The sequence below is a fragment of the Leopardus geoffroyi genome, chromosome A3 (genome assembly GCF_018350155.1).
Source record: "Leopardus geoffroyi isolate Oge1 chromosome A3, O.geoffroyi_Oge1_pat1.0, whole genome shotgun sequence".
NCBI classification, from domain to species: domain Eukaryota; kingdom Metazoa; phylum Chordata; class Mammalia; order Carnivora; family Felidae; genus Leopardus; species Leopardus geoffroyi.
Genome location: NC_059336.1, coordinates 28012438 through 28038764, shown reverse-complemented (window position 1 = coordinate 28038764; position 26327 = coordinate 28012438). Strand labels below are relative to the sequence as shown.

Genomic DNA, 26327 nt, shown 5'->3' with positions numbered 1-26327 from the left:
CACTCCCCTGATACGTGCATATTTACTTAATGTTTTTGCGCATGTACCCATATTAATATACGTCCAGAGCATAAAACAAAATGAAATGGAACCTTCCGTTTGCAAAAAGATGATGTACGAAATCACGTTCTTTGAAGTTCTGATAGTTTCCCCTGCTTTCCGAAGGATTGCCTTGAGCACACCCTGGGTTTATCCATCCCCAAGGTGGAGAGACTACCCTACACGTATCCAACGAAACTGCTTTGTGCATACTCACATATACACTCGTGTGCACCCACACTTAACCTCCTGTCTTATTCTTGCCCTAACCATCTAGCTCCTCAGCCCCCAACTCACCATCTTCTCCTTGTCCCTTGCCCACTTGCCCTCCCTCTCGCCTGCCCTGTCGGCTTGCCACATCTCACCCCTAGATCCCTCCTGAGGGAGTTCTTGGCCTCACGCACTGGAGCCAACCCAGTGGGGGCTCCGTGCTGCTCTGAAATCTGTGTGTTTCTGGTTCCACGAGGGCCATTTCAAACCTCACCTCCTCCTCAAGCCTCCATTTTTATTGTCCCCCACCCTTCCACCAGACCAATGACCCCCTGCTTCAATGAGAAATGAGGACAAAGGGAGAGCCACTCTTCAGCTGCCTGCCCCACACCTGCAGATTCACCCGTACATCCACCAGTCCCCAGAGCCTTTCTCCAGCTCAGAGGGTAGGGGTTCCTCTATGGGCCAAGGTCACTCTTCCTTTCTAGGATGTAGATCCCATCCCCCTGCAGCCCCTGAACCTCCCCAAGCCAGCTGTCCCCTTCTGTACTCCCCCTCTGCTGATTCTTCCCCCTTCGGTGTTTAGTCCCATATAAGTATCTTCCATGGTTAAAAAAAAAAAAGAGAGAGAGAGAGAGAGAGAAGGAAGAGTAGAGCAAACAAGCCTCTTATCCAACTGACACTATCTGACTTCTGGCCTGGGTCTCAGAAGTCCACACAGTCCGCCTCCACTTCCTCACATCCCACTTACTCCTTCCCCCAAAAGTCACCTCCCACATCCAATGGCCATGGCTCGGTCTTTATCATACTTGATCTCCTGACAAATTCAATGTTGCTGACCAGCACCATCCTTCCAGAAACTGTCTCCATCAGCAAGCCCTCATCCACCAAGCGTGCCTGCTCTGACCTACCTCCCTACCCCTTCCCCTACCTTGCCCCACTCTGGGCCACCTCCATCTCCTACCTGGGCGGTCATCATGGCAGCCACCCTGGGCTCCCTGTTTCCACCCTGGCCCCCACAGTTCATTCATTCAGCAGACAGAGGGGTCCTAAGTTAGATCCTGTCCCTCCTCTGCTAAAACCATCCTGGGACTCCCATCTCTTTGGAATAAAAAGAAAATCCTTAGTCCCTGGAACACTCCTCTCCCAGATGCCCACATGGCTCACCCAACCTCCCTCAGGTCTCTCCTTAAATGTCACCTCTTTAGAGAGGCCCTCCCTGTCCACCCCATTTCAAATAACCCTCTGTCACTCTGTATCCCCTCAACCTGGCTTTGGTTTTCTCTCTTAGCACTTATCACTACCCATTCTTAGAGCATTTCTGTTGGTCTGTGCCCTCCAGGAGGGCAAGGATCACATCTGCTTTGTTCACTACTGAGTTCCCAGAGCCCAGAACAGTGCCTGGCAGAGGGTAGGTGTTCCAAACGGCTGCGGAATGAATGAACATATGGGCGCGTGACCGTCCCTGAGTCCCTCCAGTCGCTCGGGCCCTCCCCCACCCTGAAATGCCAGTGTCTCCCAGGACTCTGTCCCTGCTCCTCCTTTCCACTCACACTTCATGGCACTGCCCCCAGGGCTCCTGCAGCACGCTTTCCCACCTGCCCCATGATGATGCCAAACCGGCATCTGATGGGTTCCTGAGCCCCAAATCTGTGACCCTGACCCTGCAGATGTCTCCCCTCCGAGAGCCCATGGTGCCTCAACCCTGAAGCTGCCTGACACTCAGCTCTTCCCTCCCTGCCCACCTGTCTCTGTTTAAGGCCTCCTGTGGCCCCGGGGTATCCTTCATGCCCACCGGCCCCTAGGCAGAAGGACCCGTCCATCCTGTGGCCTCCGCTTCTCTCTTCGTGGTGTATCCTCCTGTCTCCCCAGCTGCCTCCCTACCTCGTGCGACCTCATCCCCTCCCTCCGGCTTCTCTACCCCAAGCCTCACCCTCCCATCCATCTTTGACTCCCCCGGGTGCCTGGTGCTCAGGCATCACTGGCTGAGCCAAAGGAAGCATTCAAACCGGTGACTTTCAGATCAGAAGGGCACCCAGCCCACCTCTTCTGCCTGTGGCACAGCGCCCTCTCCAGACGTCCATGGGGCGCCGTGGGGCAAAGAGCGCTGTTGCAGGAGGCAGGCTGACCTGAGTTCACATCCCGGTCTGGCCTTTACTTGGCTGTGGATGAGCAAGCCTCAGTTTCCCTATCTGCAAAATGGGAACGTGTCGGGGATGGCTGGGACGACCACGGCGACTGCTCCCACGCCGCTCTCAGCCTGCTGCCCGACTAGAGCACGTGGTTCGTGAGGACACGGGGTAGCCTACCTGCACCAGATGCAGTGGACCGATGGGCTTTTATTTAACTCAGCCGTATCTCCAGTGTGAGCCCCGCACTGCTGGGTGAGGGCAGCGCACTTGCGGACGAGTCAGTCCAATGGTCCCCGTCCGATAGCCTTGGGGCTGGGAACGTCACTTGTCCATGCTGGTGGGCCCCACGGGGCCCCCAGTCCTGCCAGGTCTCTACTGGGGTCCGAGCAGGTATCTGCTCTGCCCTCCCCTGGGTAAGGGTTCCTTGGGTTGAATGCTTCCTTCATGCCCCTTGGGCTGGGTGTATCTCAGAGTCTTTGAAACTCAAAGGCCTCTTCTTGGCTTCTGTGGTAACATCCCAGGAGAGGGAAAAAAAAAAAACGAGTCTCAAAATATTCTGATCTAGAAGCATCACTATTACCACCATTAGGGATTCCTGGGGATGAGCAGAGATGACCGGCTTCCCCAGACGGAGCCGTCGGCCAGATTCCCATCATCGGGGTGGCCGCAGAGGAGACCCTCTTTGCTGCAAGCGGCCAGCGGCCAGCCCCTGCTCAGTCCATGCCCCTGACTCCTGCCCCTGTCCCCCCAGTGCACAGGTGAGGACACAGGCCAGGGAAGGGAAGGGACCTGCCAGAGTCACCCAGCCGTGACAGCCAGCCCAGGCCCTCCAAGCTTCAGGTCCTTTCTCCTGACTCTGGAGGGTGTCAAGGAAGTGAGGGAGGCAAGGATTCCCGAATCCCAGACACCCAGTTGTCTTCTCCCAGCATGGAGCTGGCCAGCTGGCCCGTGTCCTCCTAAACTCAGAGCGCAGGGGGTGCCGGTGGGGGGGGGGGGTGTTTGCGGGAAGATCTGCTCCCTCTCCCCCTTCCTCGCTTCTCCACCCCCCCCTTACCCCACCCTTCTCCCTCTTTCTACTCTTCTCCCCTTCCTCCACCTCTCTCCCCTCCCCTCCTCCTCCTTCCCCCTGGAAAGCCTCTGCACTAATGACTCACGTCTGGAGTCTGCTATCTGTGGGCCGCTCCTGGCTCTGCCCCACCCCCTCATCTGGGTGGAAAGCTGCAGCCAGGACTGTCGAGGGGGCGGGCGGACAGGCGGACAGAGCCAGCGGGGGGGGGGGGGGCAGGCTCCCCAGCAGGCCGTGCAGCACAGTGGTGAGTCGTGTGGCCTGTGTGACCCAGTGTGTGTGATGCGCTCAGGGCCTCGTCTGTGTGATGAGAGAGTCTGACGTGGGCTTCAGAGCGGCAGGACCGGGCAAGCGTCTGCCCCCAGCAGGTGCCCGGCGAAGGGTCACTCTGGGCTGCTGTCACCCCGTGAGTGGTGGCCCCGGTCCCTGCCAGGAGGTGCCCTACTCTGCCATCTCCCACGCAGGACCCATTCTACAGATGAGGAGAGTAGGAAACCCCGGGGCCGCAGGCAAGGACGCAGGCTCCCCGACCCACCCCCGGCACCTGAGGGCAGCCCAGCTTCAAACCCCAGAAACGTGGGGCCCTCCACTCTCCCTCCTGTACCAGTGACAGTCGGCCGTCTCTGCCCATCTCCCCACGTGTTTCTGCCTCCCCCTTTCTATCTCTGTGTCCCTCTGCTGCTCTGCGACTCTCTCTCCTGTCTGGCGGCATGTCCCTGAGGTCTCTCCCTGTCCGTCCCCAACCCCCCACCCCGGCCCCGGGCCGGCTAGCCCTCCCATATCTACCTCCCTGGGTGTCCACAACACTCTGTCCACCCCAGACGACTCAGGACACGCAAGCCAGATGCCCAGGGCCCACCCCCCAGCCGGGGTGCTCAGCCGGGGCCCCTCTCTCTTCCCTTTCTGCACCCAAAGCCAAGCCAGCAGGGGTGAGGGGCCGGATAGGATCCTCTCAACCTGGCCCTGCCCCCAGCCTCTGTGCTCGCTCCAGGCCCCTGACGCCAGACCTCAGAACAACTCAAGCCCTCAGCCCAGCGGTTGGATGCGGGTCAACAGCACATCCAGCGGAGCGCAGCGTGGGGTCCTGGCCCAGCCCGGGACCCTCCCAAACTGGCCCGGGACTCCCAGCTGCCCCAGCCCCCCCAGGCTGCCCGTAAATTCTTGGCATTTTCAGCCTTCGGCTATCCAAACAAGAAATGAATCTCAGTTGCCGAACAGAACGTCTTGGGGTTTGATTTCCTAACCTCACCGCTGGCTGCTTTCTAAGCAGTTTGGGGCTGAGGGGGTTGGGTGGGGAGAAGAGCATATGCTTCTTAGAGAAATGGGGTTATTTTCCCAAGAAAGGAGCCTAGAAATGGCCGGCACAGATGCCCTTGACCTAGGGATGACCCAGGGAGCCCCAGGGCCAGCAGCCCCGCAAGACGCATCCCCCAGAGGGACGGGTTTATTTTTTCAAGCACCTTGGCCAGGCCAGCCCATGGGGGCAGGGCCCTGAGTTTCTGGTTCTTTCTTCCTAGGCCCCACAGCTCAGCTGGGCTGGGATGTACCCAGACCCTCTCCTCCTTGTCTCCTAGGGCAGGAAATGTGAGAAAACAGACCCCAGGCCTGCCCCCTAAGTCTTCACCTCCACCCAGACTCTGGCCTCGGAGCATTTGCTTAACCTCAGAGTCAGCTCTGAAATTTCTGGAATGGACCCAGAGTCGGGGGTGGGGGTGGGGGGTCACGTCCCAGCGGTGCCACTGACCAGCTGGGGAAGCCACCTGCGTCAACTGTTTCCTCTGTAAAGCGGAACTCAAAACACTCGATGCCTCCTAGAGAGCGTGTAGGATAAAAGAAAGATAGGTCTCATGGCCAGAAAGGGGGAGGTGAGGTTTACTCTCAGGCTGGCTGCTGCCAGAACCCACGCTCTCAGCCCTGAGGCCAGTCTCCTGGCTAATAAGCAAGACGTGTCCCTTGTGGCCTGGTCCCTGGAGACCCAGCCGGGACCTGCAGAACAGACAGAACGCTGGCCAGTGAAAGGGAAACTCACGGATGCTAGATTTTTCCCTTCCCCCACGGGGCCTTTAGCCAATGAGCCTTCTTGAAGGCTCTTCCGCCAGCATGGGCAGCTCTTGAAAAGTTGAGGGGACCCAGAACCCCCACTTGAGTGTCCTCATCATTATGTCCCCCGCTCTTGGCCAGGGCCTGGGGTGAATCCCACAGAGGGAGAGCACGGGCCGTGGAGCCCACCCGACTCAACTCGACTCCCAGCGTCTCCGCTGCTTGTTGGCTGTGTGGCCTCAACCGCCGGGCCGCTCTGTGCCTCGGTTTGCTTATCTGAGAGGCGAGGAAAGTGATAGAAGCCGCTTTGCAGGTTAGGGTGATTCGACGACGAGTTAGTGCGCGCAGGGCGGGGCACAGCGTCCGGCTGAGTGTCAGGGAGGGATGGCCCCCCGGGAATTCGACAGCGGCTTCTCCACACCTTGCCTCGTGTGAGCTCAGCAAAGTCCCTTTGCCTCCTGCCCCGGCCTCAGTGTCCTCATCTGCAAAATAGGGACCATGGAAACAACGACCTCGGATGAGGACAAAATAGGGCAAAACGTATGCAGTGATGTGGTGGGCGAGGGGGTGCCCACAGACCCTGCAGGAGGCTCCCCTCCCCTCCCCTCTCCTCCCCTACAGAGGAGCAGAGCTTCTGAAGCTTAAGCCGGCAGAGCCTCGTGACCCTTCATTCCTGTCTCCAGTCCATCACTCTTGGGTCTTTCCCGACCTTTGGTGCAAACGCTGGGAATTGGGGAAGCGCGTGAAGACACGGAGGGGGAAAAAAAAAATCAGTGGTCTTCCCAGTTCCCTGGTCATCTCCCAGTTAACTTCCTTGCAATTCGTTCTATGCATTTTATTTTATTTTTTTTTTAATTTTGCCTTCCTTTCTTTAGTTTATTTACCTGTTTTCAGAGAAGGAGTGAGAAAATGCAGGCGCAAGCGGGAGCGGGAGCAGGGGGAGGGGCAGACAGAGAGAGGGAGGGAGAGAGAGAATCCCAAGCAGGCTCCGCACTGTCAGTGCGGCGTCCGATGCGGGGCTCGAACCCACGAACCTCGAGATCGTGACCTGAGCGGAATCCAAGAGTCGGACGCGTAACTGACCGAGCCACCCAGGCGCCCCTGTTCTGTGCGTTTTAAAATTTTACTGAAATGGTTTGGAAGTATGAAGAGATAGAGACAAATCTAATAAAATTCCTTGTTCCCACAACCCAGCTGAAGAGACCGTTTAGCTCCTGCCCCTCGCCTGTTTCCTTCCCCCAGGAGAGACAGCTACCGTGAGTTCGGTGTTGGTAACCTTTTACCCCGTGTCTATCCCTCCCCAACCAATGCATAATATTGGTTTCCTATATAAACGGTGTCTTGCCATCTTCATTTTTCTGCAGTTTGCTTCTGTTCACCCAATCTTATAGCTGTGAGGTTCGTAGCTCTGGAAAGGCCGGAGCCTCAGCTTTTCCCTCTGTAAACTGGGGACAGAGGTACGCTCATGCCTGGGTTGGCCGTGAGGCCCAAATGACGAGCGCCCGCCAAGGCCTGCACGTGTATCTGGTGCTGCTTCAACTCACGGGGAAGTAGGAGGCGCCGTTTCGGTTTCTTCTCTCTTCTGGGGTGAACGTGCTGCTGGGGCTTTCTGTGTGCCAGGCACTGCTATGCATGTCCTACAAACATCGGTCCCTGAGATTTCACAACATCCTAAAAGGTGAGGACTGTTGCGATCCCCTTTTGTTATGGGGAAACTGAGGCCCAGAGAGTTCACGGGGCTAGGAAGCGAGGGAGGTGGCTTCGAACCCAGGCAGGGGCGGGGTCCAGACCTCATACTTAACCACCACACGGACTGCCTGTCTGTGCCCCTTCCCGATTGTACAGAGGGGTACCCTGACCCTGGGCGCGGGGAGTGACCCAACTACGTTCACCCCAGAGCCCGTGGCAGGGGTCGGGTCAGAACTCGGGCTTCCTGAATCCCAGCTGAAGGCATCTGTGTCTCCTCCCTGTAGCAACAGGATGCACCGTGTGTCACGAACCTCGTGGAAAATGAACGCATCCTTACGGTTAAGTTCTGGGGTTGCATGCAGGCAGCTACGAGCAGGCACTGCACACACACACACACACACACACACACACACAGGTGAGAACATTCACGTCTCCATTTACCCCATCACCCCTCCCACCGATGTCTATTGAGAACTTGCGGTGTTAGGCACTGTGCAGGGCTGAGAATTCAGCAGTGAGCGAGAGAGACTCAAGCCCTCCTCTCCAGGAGCAGCGGGAGAGACACCAACCTGGTAATTTCTCATGTGTCATGATCAACCATGATACGCACTGAGGAAGTCCCCGCCTGTTCTAGGGATAGATAACGGGGGCGGCTGGGGGGGGGCGGGGCACGGAGGCTTGACCGTGATGGAGGAAAGGCACCAGGAGGAAGGACGGAGCTGAGCTCTGAAAGGTAGACTGATCCTTCTCAGGCAAAGAAGGGAAAGGAAAAGCATTCCAGGCATAGGGAACGGCAAGTGGGAAGGCCCCGAGGGAGAACGAACGAGGTGATTTGGAGGAAGTGAGAAGCGCTCCTTGTGGCCGACGCCTGGAGAGCCAGGAGAGTGTGGCCAGGCTGAGACTGGAGTGCTCATCAGGGGCCATACCAGACCTCTCTGGGCCTGACCCTGCTCTCAGGAATCTTAGGTGCTGGGAACCATCGTAGCCACGGGGGAGAATAAGGGCTCATCACATAGGCCCCGTTGCAGACACACCTTCCAAGATCAAGGCTGAGACGCAGACGACTACAAAGGGATAGTGGGGCCTTGGGAGGCCGAAGGTCCTGGGAGCCGGTTCACATCCGAGAAGCACCCCAAGTTCAGACAAAAAATGCAGGCCTAGCTCCCCCCACTCTATTCCCCATACCCCTCGTCTTCCTGTGGCTTCTTTGCCTTGGACAGACACCCACCACCCGAGAGCAACACAGACACACACACACACACACGCTCAGAGGTGTGGCTCTGAGGGTAAGACAGCCACAAACGTTCCACAGATAACGGTGCACGTACCATGTGCCGGGCACTGCGCTAGGCCCCGGGGCTACGCCAGTGAACAAGACGGAAGAATCCCAGCCCCCGGGGAAGCACAGATTCCAGCAGTCGCTTCCTTTATGCCCCTGGCCCCTCTGCCAAGAGGAACCAATGCGCCCCGTTTTCCATCGAGGCCCCCAAGGCCCAGAGAAGCCCCGTCACTGGCACAGAAAGGGAGTGGCGAAGCTGTGACCGAACCAGCGCCTGACTCGGCGTGCGAGGCCCCCGCTAGACTCGGGGCTGCCGCTGAGGTTGGGAGAAGCCCGGCCTGTGCCGGGAATCGTGGGCCGAGCTAAGAGCTGAACGGCACACCCCTCCACAACAGCCCGCTGGTCCCTGACACGCTCCACCCCTGGCTCCCTGCCCACTCGCTCGGCTCTCTCTGAGCCCTGACCCAGAAGGAGAGCAACAGCGGGGCAAAGAGCCAGGAAGGCTGGGCCTGGCAGCTCAGAGCCGCGGGGTCAGGGCCTGGGTGGGCCCGGAGGGGGTGGGAAGGGGGCTGGGACCAGGCAGAGGAGGAAGGGCCAACCCTTGGCCGTGGGGCTCAAGGCCACAGAGTCAGCCCCGTTGGAGAGGTGGGGAAACTGAGGCATGGGGATGGTGTGGCAGGGATGCGGTGTGTCTGGGGGAGGGGGGCGGGACCTGGAAGCAAGAGGGTCTGGCCTCCGTAACCCCCACAAAAGTCTTATCTGCTGTGGCATAACAAATGACCCCAGAACATTTAGCAGCTTCTAATAGCCACAAACAATTCTGTCTCAGTTTCTGAGAGTCCAGAATTCAGGAGCAGCTTAGCAAGGTAGCTCCGACGTGGGTTTTCTCATGTGGTTGTTCTCGGATATCAGCCGGGGCTGTGGTCGTCTGTAGGCTCCACCCGGGGCTGAAGGATCAGCCTCTCGGCGACCCGCTCCCGGGGCTGGTAGGCAGGTGCTGGCTGGCGGCGGGGGTGACGGGCTCCGTTTCTCTCCCGATGGGCCCCTCTGCAGGGCTGCTCGAGGGTCCTCAGGACGTGGTGGCCAGTTCCTATCAAGCAAGGGGGCCAAGAGGGGACAAAGCAGGAGCCGAAACGTAATGACGTGGCCATGAAAGTCACACTCCAACATTTCTACAATGTGCCACACTCACGGTGGCCGATCTCAGCCCAGCGAGGGACAGACTATGGGGACAGACTATGCGTGGCATGCATACCAGGAGATGGGATCCTTGGGGCCATCTTGGAGTCTGGCTGCCTCAAGGCGCCCACTGAGGGTGAAGGGTGTGGTCTTGGGAGCCCGAAGGCCCCAGTTCCAAGCCGGTCGTGCTCACCAGCTGTGTGACGTGGGCAACAGCCTCAGCTTCTCTGTTTCTTTCCCTCATCTGTAAAATGGGGATGGTGGGGGGCGCCTGGGTGGCGCAGTCGGTTAAGCGTCCGACTTCAGCCAGGTCACGATCTCGCGGTCCGTGGGTTCGAGCCCCGCGTCAGGCTCTGGGCTGATGGCTCAGAGCCTGGAGCCTGTTTCCGATTCTGTGTGTCTCTCTCTCTCTGCCCCTCCCCTGTTCATGCTTTGTCTCTCTCTGTCCCCAAAATAAATAAACATTGAAAAAAAAAATTAAAAAAAAAAAAATGGGGATGGTGAGCGAGCCAAAGACTAAATGGGCTACATTTGTAAGGCCCTCAGGGCCATGCCCCTTCGGAGGCGCTGAGCTTGGCCCACCCCTCGAGCAGGAGCGAAGCCTGCTCTCTCCCCAGGGCCGGGCTACATCTGAGCAAATCTGTTGAATGGGTGAAGGAGTGCTGAGACCCTGTCGTGGTCATTTCTAGCACGTTTCTCCTGAAGACACCCCAGTTTCAACAAATCTTTCCTGAGTACCTCTCCCGCGCCTGGGACCGCTGGCTCGAGGCCTGGAGGACGGGGCTGAGAAGTTGGTGGCCCAGAGCTCCCTTGCTAAGCTGCTCCTGAATGGCGGCCCTGCATTCCTGCATTTCTCCTGGGGAGAACACGGAGGTTTCAGATGGGTGAAGGGCTGTGGGAAAAACACAACAAAACAAAACAAAACCCCGGCAGTCACAGTGGGAGGAGTAGGGCAGGGGGCTTGGTGTCTACCCTCTGCGGGGTGGCCAGGGAACGCTTCCCGGGGGAGGTGACGTTCGTGGGGAGATCCAAAAGTCAGAAAGAGGCCGACGAGGTGGTCCTGAGATCAGGGGTGTGGGTGTGTGTGTGGGGGGGGGAGGATTCGGGTAGGCAATGCTCTGGCTCCCGTGGCCCCTGCTGCAGCCCCCAGGGCCCCTCCTCCCAAACCAGTGTGGAAACCGCAGACACATCACGAGGGTCCACACCCCTGAACTAGGCAGTTCTGCGTCAAGGGGTTTATCCCTGACGCAGCCTTGCGGGAGAGCTAAGTGACACGTGGGCGAGCATATTCCCAGCAGCCCTGGTGTGATGGCCGTAGCTGGAAATGAGCTCAGCTATTGGGGACCCGCTGGGCAAATAGTGACGGCCACAGACAGAATCCCATGTGGCTATTAAAGCAGCGAGGCCGGTCTGTCGGGCTGAATGTGGAGTGACCTCCAAGGTTGACGCTGCGCGAGAAGCAGCAAGGTGCGGAATGGGGCGCTGACCTTGTGTTAGCCAAAGAAGGGCTGGGGGGAGAAGGGGGGGGGGTGAGCACACTCACCGCTGGCACACGCGTCGTGTCCCTGGAAATAACCCAGCACATCCTTCAGTAGCCCGTGGGGACGGGAACCGGGGCAGGTCTGGGTTCGCACTCCACAGCCTTTGATTCCTTGGACTTCCGAACCACGTGCTCGCGTCACCCGTTCCCAAAAAATTTTAAAGTACAAAAATTTACGTCTAAATGGAAACACGCGCACAAAGCTGTCAGAGTCCTGTTCTTCCAGATTTTCACGGGGCCGGCCACACTGGGCCACCAGCTCCTGTGTGCAGCCTCCTACAAATGGCTTTCCAGATCGGGGCCTCAGTTTCCCCTTGTGGGAAACAGGGCTGGCTGTGTGGTCCCTGCTGGTCTTTTGAGCTCCCATATCCCTCCCACCCAGGCTTGGGTCCCTGTAGGGGGGAGGGGGGCTGCTTTCCCCTTCATCATCAGGCCAGGCTCTGATTTCCCCCGCCCTGCACCCTGGAGCCTGGTTTCAGCCTGGCTGGCTTTGCCCTAATTCCCACCCCACCTCCAGTGCGGCGCAGTTTGGACCCTGCTCTATGGGGCAGTTTTGCCCGTTTCCAAAGACTTTGTTTTTTCTCTGCTGGAAAGGAATTTACCAAAAAGCCTGGGCTCTAAGTGACAGCAGAGTCTAGAGCAGAAGGTGCTATGACCGGGCTTAGGTGTGCTGGGTTCTCTCTGGCTGCTGTGTGGGGCACGGACTGGGGCTGGGGAGCATGTGCAGAAGCTGAAGAAGGCACAGCAGGGGTGGGGGGTGGCGGGGAGGTGGGGGGCAGCTGGGAAGCCCACAAGAGATGATGGGGGCTGGGGAGGCTTCGAGGAGTGGAAGTGATGGGGCTGGGGCAGGGAAAGTGGTCGGATTCTGCCCATGACCCCAGAGTAGAGACCACAGATTGGATGTGGGGGAGGGGTGAAGGGGGAGGGAAGAAGGTTTCCAAGGGGTCGGGCCTGAGCCATTAGAAGGATGGTGTTAGCTCAGAGATGAAATCATTTACCCAAAGCCACGGAGCACGGAGCTGGGGAGCAGAGACCAGAAACCGTGCTCCCCGCTGCCTCGTTGTGGTCTCATGGGGGTTGTTTTGGGGGGAATCCTTGGCTTTTCTGTACCTCGACACCACCCCAGCTCGCAGAAACCCCTGGTGCTCCTTCGGTCTGATTCAGGCACAAGCGTGGGCAGGGGACCCAGAAACTCAGGCAACAGGCAGAAGCCAACATGAGGGCTCACCTGGGCTCACTGGGTCTCTGGGCTCACGGGCTGGAAGGCTAAAACCCCGTCCCGCGTGGGGTGAGGGGGATACGGTTTCCACCTGCTTAGCTCCTGCCCTGACCCTCCTGTGCCCACTGGACCTGACCTTTTGGTCTCCAAAATCAGCAGACCTGGGTAGGAATCTAAGATCTGCCAGCTTGATGGGGGACCTCAGGGAAGCCACTCTGTGTCTGAGCCTTCATTTGCTTATCCATAAAATGGGATCAATGGCAGAGCCTCCATGCAGGGGATAAGTGGCTATTTCTTTTTTTCTTTTTTTTTTTTAAGTGTTATGTATTTATTTATTGGGGGGGGGGGGAGGGACAGAGAGAGAAGAAGAGAGAGAATCCCAAACAGGCTCTGCACCATCAGTGCAGAACCCGGCGCAGGGCTCGAACTCACGAACCACGAGATCGTGACCCGAGCCGAAACCAAGAGTCGGACGCTTAACCGACTGAGCCACCCGGGCGCCCTGCTAAGAGGCTATCTCTAAGGCGCCCAAGCACACCTGGCCATCATGGGGTGCCATAAGGAGTTACCAGGACAACTGCCATCCCCCAAGGGCCCGCAACGTCTGCCCCCCACTCTCACTCCTGGCAAAGTCCCACCAGCAAAGGACAGAGGGACCAGAGGCCAGGACAAACGTTCTACACCAGGACAGAGCCTCGGCTTTCCAAGGCGTGCCAGCCCCGGCCTGCGCTGCAGGCGGAGTTGTGTGGCAGAACTTACAGCCGTCCCAGCAGCAACAACAATAACAACTGCCAAAGTTACTGTGCACCCGGCATGCGCCAGGCACGGCCTCACTGAACAGCCGCGGTCCCGTTGAACCCCGCGACAACCTCAAGGAGAAAATGCCTTGAGCTGCAGATACCAAATTTTTTTCAAACAGGTTGGCAATACAGTCGTGTATTGCTGTGGCATTCATGCATTAAGTAACAAAATCTGACTAACGGTGGGTCTAGTCCCTACTACTGTGCCCATCTTACAGCTGGGGAAACGGAGACTCTGAGAGACCACACCTCCAGGAGGCCTCACAGCTGGGTATAAAACAGAGGCCCTCTCCAGGCCCGCAGAAAATAGGTACCATTAAAGCCAGATGAACTTTCCAGAACCTCTTCAGGGGTGATGCAGGGGACACCTGCTCCGTGCCAGGCGCCCCCTCTGGATCTTTATCCAAGTGTCCTTCGCACTAATCCCAAAAGAGTGGGTTCATGTGCCCTGGGGCACATCGAGGCTTGGCGCAAAGATGCAAGGGTCCTGCGGGGGCTGATCGGGTCCTGCGACCGGTTAGCGGAGACGTTGGGATTTAAACCCAGAGCCTCGAGTTCTCGTGCTAGAAGCCTTGCCAGCCCCTGGAGGGATTCCTGCCAAGTCTCTTTCTCCTCTGGTGTTCGTTCTTCCCACCCGGGGGGCCAGGCCCACACCCTCTTGATGAGGTCCCACCTGCAGTGATCCAGAACTAGATGCTGTGAAGAGATGCCCTTGACTCCCAGAGGGTCCCACAAATGCGGTGGGGACCCCAGCCACCCTCTCCAGTGTGGCTCCAGCCAACGGGGGTCATGACCGTGGGCTCTGCCCTGCTGGCCTCCCCGCCTCCCCCAGCATCCTTGACCGGACACGCTCCAAGCACCTCCACCTCCACCCCTTCTCACCTCAACCCCACAGAGTGGCACCGTCACCCCCACTTGTAGATGGGGGAAACGGAGGCACAAAGGCTGCAAGCAACAAGCCCATTCGGCAGCTTGGGCTGGACTTCATTTTTTGTAAGCGCGTTTCTTTCCTCACCTGTTGCTCCGTTTCCCAGCGGCTGCAGCATAGAACCATCTGGCGTCATGTATCTCAAAGCTAATTCTTCCAGGCGGGGAGGTGTTCGAATCCGTCCATTCGTTCAACGAAACGAATATCCGTGGAGCACCTGAGAATAGCCAGAAACCCTTCCAGCCTCCAGAAGAAAAGGCAGGCGAGGCCCCCGCCCTCTTGGAGTGGATGGTCCACCGAGGGGGCACCAGTGAGGAGGGATTTTCAGAGGCCTGCACCCTCCATCTCTCCGGCATCCGTCAAAGTTCTGGAGCCTCTCTCAGAGAAAAGATTATTTCAAACACGGAATTAAATGCACGGATTTGCAAAGGAAGCTAACGCCTTGAGCACAGACCCAGACATGGGGCTCGAACTTGCGGACCGCCAGATCATGACCCGAGCCGAAGACAGACGTTTAACCGACTGAGCCACCCAGGCGCCCCTAGATTCCAAGTTTTTTAAAAAACGGATTTGCAATGCAATCGCATAGTGTTCCTGCGTTAATACATTAAATAACAGCATCTCAGGCGCTTTACGTAGATAGCGCCAGGAATCTTCCTTGCGACCCAGAGATAGGAGCCATGATCACCCCCATTCTAGAGGACAGGCCAGGACAAGTAGAGGTATCCGCCCAAGGTCACACAGCCCCTAAGCTAAGAGTTTTGATGCGAACCCAGGCTCGTCTGATACAAGACACTAACTACTCTTTCCTCGTTGGTTTCTGTCCGTAGTTGACAAAACGCTCTTTCCAAATATGAACCATACGCGCCTTTTTCCAAGGAAGAGACAGGCAGGGCCTATCACCAGTATTGATCTTCTCCCTGATTCTCAAATACACCAGACACACTCACATCTTAGAGCGTTTGCATTTGCCTTTCCCTTTGTCTAGAACTCCCGTCCTCCTGTCTTTCCCACAGCTGGCTCCTTCGCACCCTCTCAGCTCAGGCAGCTTCCTCCGGTGAGGGTTTCCCTGCCACTCTGGTCACACTTGCCTCCGACCCCACTCACTACCGTGTCTCATTTCCCTGCATGGCACTCATCACTATTGGAATTTAACTAATGAGTTCGTGGAACTGCCCTGGAATCAGAAAACTTGCCAATTTTATTCACTCTTGATCTCCCAGTCCCTAGTACAGCGCCTAGCACATAATAGGTGCTCAAAAAATTCCTGAGTGGGGTGGGGGTGGGGCGCGCCTGGGTGGCTCAGTCAGTGAAGCGTCCAACTCTTGATTTCAGCTCAGGTCATGATCTCACAGGTCATGAGATCAAGCCCCACGCCGAGCTCTAGAGTGACAGCCCAGAGCTTGCTTGGAATTCTCTCTCTTCTCTCCCTCTCTCTCTGCCCCTCCCCAGTCAGCACACTCTCTCTGTCTCTCTCTCTCAAAATAAATAAAAATAAACTTAAAAAAAAAAAAAAAGAAAACCTTGAGTGGATACACAAATGACACTCCGAGGGTGAGGGATTAGCGTAAGAAAATATATTTGTCATTATAATACATACTTTTATATGGGCTATTTTATAGAATCTGGTTTTGGCGGGTTTGTTTTTTACTGTGTGTGTTTTTTACTTCTAACCTACAGGTTTTGTTGTTGTTTTTTTTTAATGTTTATTTACGCTTGTTATTTATTTATTTTGAGAGAGAGAGGAGCACGAGAGCAAGAGGGAGATTGAGCAGGGGAGGGGCGGAGAGAGGGAGAGGGAGAATCCCAAGCAGGCTCCACACTGCCAGCCCAGAGCCCAATGCGGGGCTCGATCTCGTGAACCCTGAGGTTACGACCGGGGCCGAAACCGAGAGTCAGGCGCTCAATGGACTGAGCCACCCGGGCGTTTCTGTGAGCACTGACAAATATACACGCTCAGTCATGACACAGAACATTGTCAACACCCCCAGAAAGTTCCCCTATGACCCTTCGCTGTCCATTCCCACCACAGACCCAGTCCTTGGCAACACCATGGATTCTGGCTTTTCCAGAAGGTCACATAAATGGAATCCTGCAGACTCTCTTTGAGTCTTATTATTGTGTGGATCACTAACTCCTTTCTTTTCTTTGTTGGGTAGAGTCCACTGGATGGACAGACCATGGTTGCTTATCCATTCCCCAGCTGCAGTCTTTTTTTATGTAAACGATGTGGGAGAAAAGCAGGCTTGAGGGGACCTCCTGGGCCACAAAGACTGTTCATCCGTTTCGATGCTCATCTGTGGTCTGTCCAGAATACCCTCCTTCCTCAACCGGCCCTCTGCCTGTCTAAACTCCTTTCCTTTCCCTCGAGTCCCTTTTCAGCCGCCCTCTCCCCAACAAGGAGCAAGGTTTCCTGTCCTCGTGTCACAGATCAATAAAGTGAGGCTCAGAGGCACGTAGCCCTCGAGTACTAAAGACCCACAGTCGGAGTGTCATAGAGCCAAAACTCAAACCCGGGGCCAAAGGGAGAGGGTTGATAGCCTAAAGGCCAGAGATCAGCCCCTTTGCAGGCTGGAGAGGTGGTGGCAGGTCAGGCCCCTGCCCCCCCATCTCAACCCTGAGAATCTGCAGCATGAGGGTGACAAGGAAGGGGCAGGTCCAATCCTATGGGGGGACGTGGGGGGCTCCTTCATTGGGACCCCTCCCCCATCCTTCCAGCCTGTGCCTGGGCCCTAGACCAGACCCAGTCCCCACCACACATGCCAACATTACTCACCAGAGTCCAGCATGGCCATAATGGGCCCATCTGGCCCACATTACCCATCCTAGGACCCATGCTGGTGGGTGGGTGTGGTAAATTGGGTGATGGGCCCCAGCTGTGGGTGGCCTTTGCCCCACCCAGCCACTCGCAGCCACAGGACAAGTGTGGGACCAGTGCGGGTACTTAGGGAACTCCTGTCACTTGAGATGACCCCAAGCTACCCTGAGTCCCCAGCTCAGCTCTGCAGGCCCGAAGAAGGCCCTGGGCCAGGAGTCAGGGAACCTAGACCACCAGGTAGTGACCTTGGGCCAGTCTTCCGGGCCTCAGTTTGTCCGTCTGCAAATGAGAGGCTTGAGGGGAGACTCCCGAGAAAGTCTGAACTGGCTCTTTATCTGCCTGGAGCTGAAGCTCAGGGTCTGGTCGTCTGCGTTTGAAACCAGGGTCCCCCAGGTCTGTGACTCGTGGGAGAGTGCGTGTGAGAGCAGCCTCAGGATAGCTCGGCCTCATCTACGCACCCTGGGGTGCCCCAGCAGCCACGCATCAGCAATCCCAGGCGATAGAGGCAAGGCGGGGAAGCTGACCGGTGGGGAAGCGAGCAGATTCCAAACTCGCATTGGGATCGCGGTAGCCAGAACCCACTAGGGGACTGACTGCAGCAGACGAGAAAAAGAGAAGCGAGGAGGAGGAGGTCTGGGTTTGAGGCCAGCTGCCAAGATGGGAAAGATGGCGAAGGGGGGCGGGGGGCGGGGGGCCTGGCTTGCAGAGGGGAGTGGTGGGGGATGCCGAGACAGGGCAGTGGGGGCTGAGGGACCGAGGGTTCCATGGCGGGTGTTTTTGCTTGAGATGCTCGTTAGAAGCCCACGTGGGGACGGTGAGCTGGTGGCACACGGAGGGGAGAAGTCTGGGGGGGAGACGGAGCCAGTGTCGTCGGCACGTGACCGTCCCGGGCCCAGCCAGAGCACCTGCAGCAGGCACTGAGGCGCCTGGGGCCCCGTCCGCTTTGACATCTGGTCTTGGGTGAAGCTAACGGATCCCTTTTCAGAGCGATACTTTATTTATTTATTTATTTGTTTATTTTTTAATTTTTTTTAATGTTTATTTAGTTTTGAGAGAGACAGAGACAGAGCATGAGCAGGGGAGAGGCAGAGAGAGAGAGAGGGAGACACAGACTCCGAAGCAGGCTCCAGGCTCTGAGCCATCAGCACAGAGCCCGACGCGGGGCTCGAACTCACAGATCGTGAGGTCATGACCTGAGCTGAAGTCGGACGCTTAACCGACTGAGCCACCCAGGCGCCCCCAGAGCAATACTTTTAAATGCATAAAATAAAAGCGTCCGAACGCCCAGCGATCTTGCCATTGCGGTCAAAATACTCCGTATTAGATCTGCGCTACGGTTGTAGCTTTGTCCAGTGGTGGGTCCGAGGACGTCCGTCATTCTGAGGTCCCGATGAACAGAAACAGAATTTAAGATGCTGTACCGCCTGCACTGTGGTATGGAAATACTGGTGATTTCTAGGGGTTAATGGAGGGGCGGGATGAGCTAAGAGTGCTATGGTTTGTGGCCCACGTTCGTCATCGAAGGAAATGCCAAATTTTACTTACAGGTTAGCAAAGTTCGTGGGCCCCCCTGAATTCTCTTTGCAGACCCTGTGGTCCCCACTAAGGACCCCTGACCTAGGGAGAGAACATGCAGAGAGACTAAGGCCCAGAACTGGGCTGAGAGCCCCCAACATGTAGAAGCCTGGTAAAGGAGGGGGCAGAGCGGGGGTGACCACGGATAGGAGGACAGCTAGGAGAAAGGAGCATCTGGAAAGTGTTTCCAGAACGCGGGTGTGGCCATCTGGGCTAACTGCTGCTGAGGGGGAGAGTCAGAGGCCATGGAAGGGTCCCTCCATTCAGGAGACGATGACCAGGCGGGTTAAGGAGGGAAGGGGGAGGGAGGGCAGAGAGCACCGAATTCTACAGTCTGGGTTATATTTGTTTTTCTTGAACATGGCAAATACACAGACTGCCTTATACTATTCCTTAAGCTTTCTTGTATGCACACCATAATAATATTGTTAATGTTTTTAGAGGCAAGGGTGGTCATGGAGGCAAGGAAACGGAGGAGCTTGTCGAAGAAGTTTTGCTGTTGAGGGGACCGGAGAAATTGGAGACGCAGTTGGAGGGACTGTGGGGTCAAGAATTTGTTTTTAGATGGAAGCGGTTGGATCACGCTTGTGTGTTACAGGGAACAGTGGGGCGGGGCGGGGTGGGGGTGGGGTGCTGATGATGCAGGGAAGGAAGGAACGGGCCAATACGACGAAGACTTGAGAGGCTCCCATGTGCCCGTCTCCCTGGTCCTCAGTCCCTTTTGTGACTGCCACCCCAGTTCTCACACTTGAGCAGCAGATTCACCTGGGCGGCTGGGCGCCACCCCAGAGTGTCTGACTCGGTAGGTCTGGGGTGGGACCTAGAAATTTGCATTTTTAACAAGCTCCAAGGGCCACACTTTGAGAACCCCTGCTGTAGTCAATACCAGCACCACCCACATGCGCCCCCTCCAGGATCTGATGTTGCACTACAAGGGCACACACTCCAAAATCACAGTGGGGAGGGGGGGATTGGGAAGGGGGGAGAACAGGAGAGGGGGGCGGCAGGGGGCTGGGGGCAGGGAAAGGGGCAGACTGTTAAGATGCAAGGGGGGAGAAGAGACCGAGGAGGAAGCAGCCAGAGCCTGCCTGCCCCCACTCCAGCCAAGGTCACCACCCCTCCCTGGGGAATGCCTGTCTTCCCAGGGATCCTGGGAGCTGCCCTGCCAGACCTCCTGGAAGACTAAGTGAGAGGGCAAGGGACGCAGCCAGGGCCAGGGGGTAGAGATGATGGCCAGAGGCCAGGATGTGTGCAGAATGGAGAGAGAATAGAGGAGGGGCGCCAGCTCTCTGCCTGCGGGCACCGAGCCCTGAGAACACGCTGTTCACCTTTGCAACTTGATCCTGGTCTCATGCCAGACCAGCTTCAACTGCTCTTGGGAAAGAGATTAGCCCGTGGGATCCCAGAACATCCTAGCTGAGAGAACCCTTGGAGACTGTCCGGTTCAGCCCATTTGGCAGATGGAGGGGAGCAGAAAATAGAAAAGTCCAGCTTGATGGATAGACCTGCAAACTCTCCTGCAGGGAAGGATACATCCCCACTCCCTGATGGCTGGGTAATGGGCATGACATTGGGGGCTATTCTCTGACCCTTGTAGCTCCCCTTTTTCTATCAGTTCATTGAACACATATTTATTGAGCGCCTACTGTGTGCTAAGCATTGTGCTAGACACAGAGATAAAGGTTGAGGAAGACCAAGTCTCCAGCTTCATGGAATTGACATTCCAAGGGTAAAGCAGACAACTGACAGATAAATATGTAATACAAAGTCGGGGAGTCATAAGTGGTAGGAAGAGACCTGAAATGACACGAGGGAGTGAGGCATGCAGATGGGGATGAGATGGAGGGAGTTTCCAGGCAGAGGGAACGGCATGTGCAAAGGCCCTGAGGCAGGGGTATGCTTGCTGTGTTGGAGGGATGTCACAGAGGCTAGTGATCTGGAGCAGAGTGAGGGAGAGGACTGGGAGACGAAATCAGAGCGGGAACAGAAGGCTGGATCATGGAGGAAGCTGAAGTCATAGGGAGGACTTTGGCTTTTCCTCTAAGATAGGAATTCTGGGAGCGTTTCTTTCTAGCAGAGGAGGAATTCGATTTGACTTAGGTTTAACAAGATCCCTCTGGCTGCTGAGTAGAGGATGGCTTGTGCATGGGACCAGGATGGAGGCAGAGAGGCCAGGGAGGAAGCTACTGGGATGGTCCAGGTGAGAGGTTAGGGTGGCCCGGCCTGGCAGAGAGGCCTCCCCTGGTTGCTCTTTGCCCTTCATGGGGACGCAGGAAGGGACAGGAGCCTTCCTCCAGCCCTTACCCATGACCCCGGCCCACGGTCTCCCCACAGCTAGAAAGGTACATCCAGATGAACTTGAGGTCAGAGCTGGCACAGGTCCAACAGCACATGGTCCAGAACCAGACGGCCACCATGCTGGAGCTAGGCACCAGCCTCTTGAACCAGACCACGGCCCAGACCCGCAAGCTGACTGATGTGGAGGCTCAGGTATGGAGGGCAAGCAGGTGGCGTGGGGGGAGGGGGCGGGGGGAGGCTGTGGCCAGCCGGGCCGGCTCACAGCCCAGGTCATCTTGCCTCGGCCTCTGTCCCTGGCTCAGGTCTGGGCCTCCTCTGGGCCTGTAGCACCCTGGACCCCTTCCCTGATGAGCCGGTTACAAAACATTCTGAGCACCAGGCCACGAGCCCTGGGGGCAGACACCGGGCATGGTGCTTCTGCCTCTGTGATCCAGGGACACTCCAGGTCTGCGCTGGGCACTGGGATGAGCCCTCAGGGGGCTCAGAGGGCTCCCGGGGAGAGATGGCTAATAAACAATTCACTCAACCTCAAGAGCAACTGGAAGGGGAGGGAGGGAGCAAACACATAAACGGGAGGGTGAGTAAGTGAATGGGTAAAAAGATCGAATGACAAATAGGCATGTGTCCGTTGAATCCCTACTATGTGCGGGCACTGTTGGAGATGCCCGGTTCCGGGTTATAGCAGTAAATGAAACAGGCATGCATCCCGACCCTTGTGGACCTCCCTTTCCAATGACCACCAGGGAAATGAACAGGAAGAATAACTTGCACGTGTCAGGGGGTGACCGTGTCCAGGAGAAAACAGCCTGGGCGGGAGAGAGGGAGGGCGCGCTAGGGTGCAGGGATGGCTTGCGAGTTTAGACGGGGAAGCCAGGAAGGCACTGCGGAGAAGGTAGGATGGGAGCCAGGCTTACTCAGAGTAGGCCCAGTGGTGGGACTGGGCCGGCAAGCTCCAGGAACATCAGGGTGGTCAGTGTGGCTGGAACGACCAGGGGGAGAGGGGTGGGCAAGGGTTCAGAGAGAGGCACTGGGGGCAGACGACAGCGTGGGGCCCTGAAGGCCGTGGCGAAGACTGGGACTGTTCCACTGTGTGCTGTGGGAGCCACAGGAAGATTCGGAGCAGGTGGGTCGCATTTTTGAAAGGCTGCCTTGGGCTGCTCAGCAGAGAAAGGACACTATGGGACGTGGGTGGGAACAGGGAGCCCTGTGAGGAGGTTGGCACAGGACGCAGGGTGAGAGACGACAAAGGCCAAGACCGGAGTGGGGGCCGTGGAGGGGCAGGGAATGGTCACATGGCCATCTGGAAGGTGGATCTGACAGGACTTGGTAATAGATTAGATTGGGGTGGGGAAGGGGTGCTCAAGGGCGACTCCTCCTGGGGCCTGAGCAGCCAGAAGAACGGAACTGTCATGTGCAGTGATGGGGAAGAGCAAACTCAGAAGGCAGATCATAAACTCAGGGCCTGTGAGTGAGCGAGTGAGCGACCGTAGAAACTAACTGCAGGGAGGATAGAAATAGGTCAGCGAGTTTCTGGAATGGCAGAGCCCCCGGGCAGGTGGACGGCGGCCGAGGCGCTTTCCCGCAGGGCTCGCGCAGCCCCCTACGCCTTCCTGTTTGCCGGGACAGGTCCTGAACCAGACGTCGCGAATGGAGATCCAGCTCCTGGAGACTTCGCTGTCCACCAACAAGCTGGAGAAACAGCTGCTACTGCAGGGTCACGAGCTCCACCGGCTGCAGGGCCGCAACAAGTGGGCACCAGCATCCTGGCACGGGGCCGGGGACAGGGCTGGGGGGCGAGGGCCAGCCCGGGACCCACGTGGGGTTGGGACCCAGGGTGGGCGCCCGGGCCGGGGCCAGGGCGGGGGCCAGGGTTGGAAGCTGGACTTGGGCTAGTACCTCGGACAGGGGCGGGGGCCAGAGCTGGGGGCCTGGGGTTAAGACTGACATGAGGGAACACTTGGGCGGCTCAGGCTGGAGCCAGAGCTGGGGTAAGGACGGAAACCAGGGTTGGAGTCCAGACTGAAGCTGGGAGAAAAGGTGGGCCCTGGGGCTGGGCTGAGGTTGGGCTGGGGGCCCAGCAGGCACCCCTGGGTGGAGACAGGAGACAGGCATTTCCCTGGGGACTCAGGACGCCCTGATTCTTTCTCTGTTCCTTCCTTTTTTTCCTTTCCTTCTCCCTTCCTTTCTTCCTTCCTTCCTTAGGCAGAGAAACTGGCATCTGAGGCTGATTTCATCTTGGTTTCGAGCTGAGTGGAGAAAAACTGTCAAGGTCAGGGTGCCGGAGGAGGCAAAACCCACACACTGACGCAGCCACCCCCTTCTGTACAGGGGGAGATGTTACAGTGTTATAGTTGCTCGCACGCCGGTCACAATAAGGACCTAAGGCTCATCCGGGTCTCTCTGATCTGCGTATAGCTAATGCTAGTTTGTCCACCTTCTCATTCCTACTCCGCCACTCCAAGGTGGGGCAGGCCAGGGACTGGGACAGTCTGAATGGGCACTGTCTAGGAATCCGTGTAGAGGGAGAATATCACCAATATGCTATTGGCCCATGGAGACAGCTAAATTTCTAGAACCCGAGTGTGCCCCCGTTTTTTTTTTCTCTTCCTATGGCATACTTTGGCGTTCGGGGGGGGGGGAATTCCTTCTGCCTCAGCTAGACTCATTGTGCTAGTCTGGAGAATGGGTTGGCGTAACCTTACAGATAAGAGAACGTCTCCCTCCTATCCCCATCCCTTAGCCAGCCACCCACCCACGGCAGAGGTAACCGCTCTCCCTGGCTGTGTGTGTGTGTGTGCATCCTTTCATTCATTCAATCACCAATCGTTTTTTTGAGCTCTTACCACATGTGAGACACTGTTTGAGACACTGGGGGGTACAGAAGTGAACACTAGACAGAAATCCCTGTCCCCCAGCGGACATTCTGTAAGCTGACGTTCGGGGGTTTCTTATGCATATGTAAACAAATATGTCTCTTTTTTTATCCTTCTTGATCCCAAATGGAGCGTCCAGCTTTTTTTTCCAAGTATCCCGGAAGCCGTTCCGTCATTGCATGTTGCTCGTTCTTTTCTCCAACTGGATAACCTTCCACCCCATGGCTGTGCCCACCCTAATTTTCCCGCATCCCCAGCGAATGGGCAGTAAGGTTGTTGTTTCCTGTCTTTCTCTACTCTTCAACGTGAGGCGGTGAATAATGTCCCCCTACCTCGCTGCACACACACACGCGTGAGCCAGCCTGCAGGCGAAAATGCCAGAAGTGGAAGAGTTGAGTCAAAAGCGTTTTTATTTTTTTAAAACTCTTCTTTTTTTTTATAAACCCATGCCAAAAATGCTCCGCGCTTATTATATCGCCAGACAATAGAGATCCGTATAAAATGAAAGGGAAAGTCGGTTCCCCCCACCCGCCTCCCCTCTTCCTCCTCTCCATCACCATCCACTCCAGCCTGCTCGCTAGCTCGCTCGCTCGCTCGGCAGGAGCAACCACGCTTCGTGGATTTTCTTTCACCACCGTGTCCTTCCTCGTGCCTCTCTAAGCCTTTTCCTATAAAAGTTCACGGGTCTCCCTCTGCATTTACAGCAATACCTTTTTCCTTCCTCTGTTTGGTCACCCACACGTGGGGCTGGACGAGAGGCACTCGTGTCCAGAGCGCAGTCCCGCTCAGGTCCTGGGCATCTTTCCAATTCCGCCCAGATGCGCTCTGCCTCCAGAGCATTTCCAGGGACGCGGAGACAGCACAGGCTCAGCCGGCCCTGGCTGCTGGGCATTCAGGCCCTTTGTTTTTCTCTATTACAACCGATCCCCCAAGGGGCACTCCTGCCCATGCTCCCTAGAGGTTACCTCCTGGGAGCGGACTGCTAGGTCAAAGGGCAGGCATACTGTGGACTTGATAAGGACATCCTTATCAAGGCTGGCATTGATATCAAAAGCTTTGATATCAAAGCTATCATTCCTGGCACATCCTTCCACCCCCACCTCTCTCTCTCTCTCTCTCTCTCTCTTTATTTCAATTTTATTTCGCATTTATTTCTTTATTTTGAGAGAGAGAGCAGGGGAGGGGCAGACAGACAGGGAGAGAGAGGGAATCTCAAGCAGGCTCCAGCGCAGTGCAGAGCCCCACGAGGGGCTGGATCCCAGGAACCCAGTGATCGTGACCTGAGCAGAGATCAAGAGTCAGGGGCTTAAGGACTGAGCCACCCAGGCGCCCCCGCCACCACTACCCCTTTCTTCTATGGACCCCGATCCATCCATCTTCTTCCAGAGCCAGGTCTCCGTTCTCTCTTAACTCCCCTCCTCACTCTCTGCTACCCGGGGGGCACGCCCCCGCCCCCCACCTCCCCGGGGCTGTGTAACTCTGGGCAGGCGCCCCACCTCTCTGAACCTCCTTACCGATCTGTTAGGGGAGTGCCCCCCGCCCCCGGGGCCCCGGGGACGAGCCCTCGAGTGTGACCGCGTGGTGGGGACAGCAGGCTGACGCGCGTGCGCCCCCGCCCCGCAGCGCGCTGGAGACGAGGGTGCAGGCCCTGGAGACGCAACAGCAGGCGGAGCTGGCTTCTCTCCGCGGCGAGAAGGAGCGGCTGCGGCGGCTGCTGGGCCGCCAGAGCGGCGCCCTCGCGGGCCTGGAGCGCAGCCTGCGCGCCGCCAGCAGCAACTCCAGCCTCCTGCAGCGCCAACAGCGCCAACTGCTGGAGTCCGTGCAGCGCCTGGTGCGCGTCGTGGCCCAGGGCCCGGGTGAGCGAGGGCGCGCCTGGTGCGGTGCGGGAGGAGGGCAGGGGAGGGGAGGGAGATCCTGCTTACCCTCCCGCTTCGCTGGAAGCCACCGCGGGCAAGGCCCGTCCCCTCTCCCGGCACCTGGGAGATAGAAACGACAACGAAGACTAACAACGAGGAGGACGAGAGTCCTAGGAGGAGCCAATGCAGGCGCAACCCCCTGACTCCATGAGTGACCTTGGGCATGTCCCTCTCTTGGCCTCAGTTTCGCCATCTATTTGTGAAAGTGATAACAATAAGGAGTCCCCCAGCCCAGACGCAGAAGTTTGGGTTCCAAGATCCACCCGACACCCTCCCTTGCTTCGGCTTGCCCCACCCTCCCCCCAGCCTCAGTTTCCCTATCTGTAGAGTGGAGAGATTGGACTCAGTGTTCCCCAAGGCCTTCTCTCGCCCTGTTGCCCTCGTCTCTAAACCCAGGAGAGCCCCACAGAAGTGAGGAGGCATCTCTGGCCCTGGCTGCCGAGAGGGGAAATCAAGGCTGGGGTCGGTTCTCACTGACTCCTTCTGAGGGGGCCCGCTTGGGGTGGCCGAGGCCTTGCTGGTTTCAGCTTGAGTCACTCAGTCAGCAGAACCCTAACTGAGCACCCACTGTGTGCCAGCAACGCAGCTGACATTTCCCGACCACAGAAGACCTAAAAGGCAGGGCTGAGGAGAAAGAACACCAACCTGAGGACAGTCAGGCGCCGTGGGAAGGTGTTTACACCCAGCGGGACTATGTTTTGGGAAGCTCAGTTGGAACCGGGCAGT

The 26327-nt window shown here is 57.2% G+C and overlaps 1 protein-coding gene across 1 annotated transcript in view; it reads left to right on the top strand.

Annotated features, from left to right (window-relative positions):
* ANGPT4 (angiopoietin 4) overlaps positions 1–26327 on the top strand; it is a 41947-nt gene that overhangs the window by 2173 nt on the left and 13447 nt on the right. Inside the window, exons 2-4 of the mRNA XM_045445038.1 lie at positions 20849–21004; positions 22439–22560; positions 25309–25541. Coding sequence (XP_045300994.1) covers positions 20849–21004; positions 22439–22560; positions 25309–25541 — 511 coding nt within the window. The remainder of the gene's footprint in view (positions 1–20848; positions 21005–22438; positions 22561–25308; positions 25542–26327) is intronic.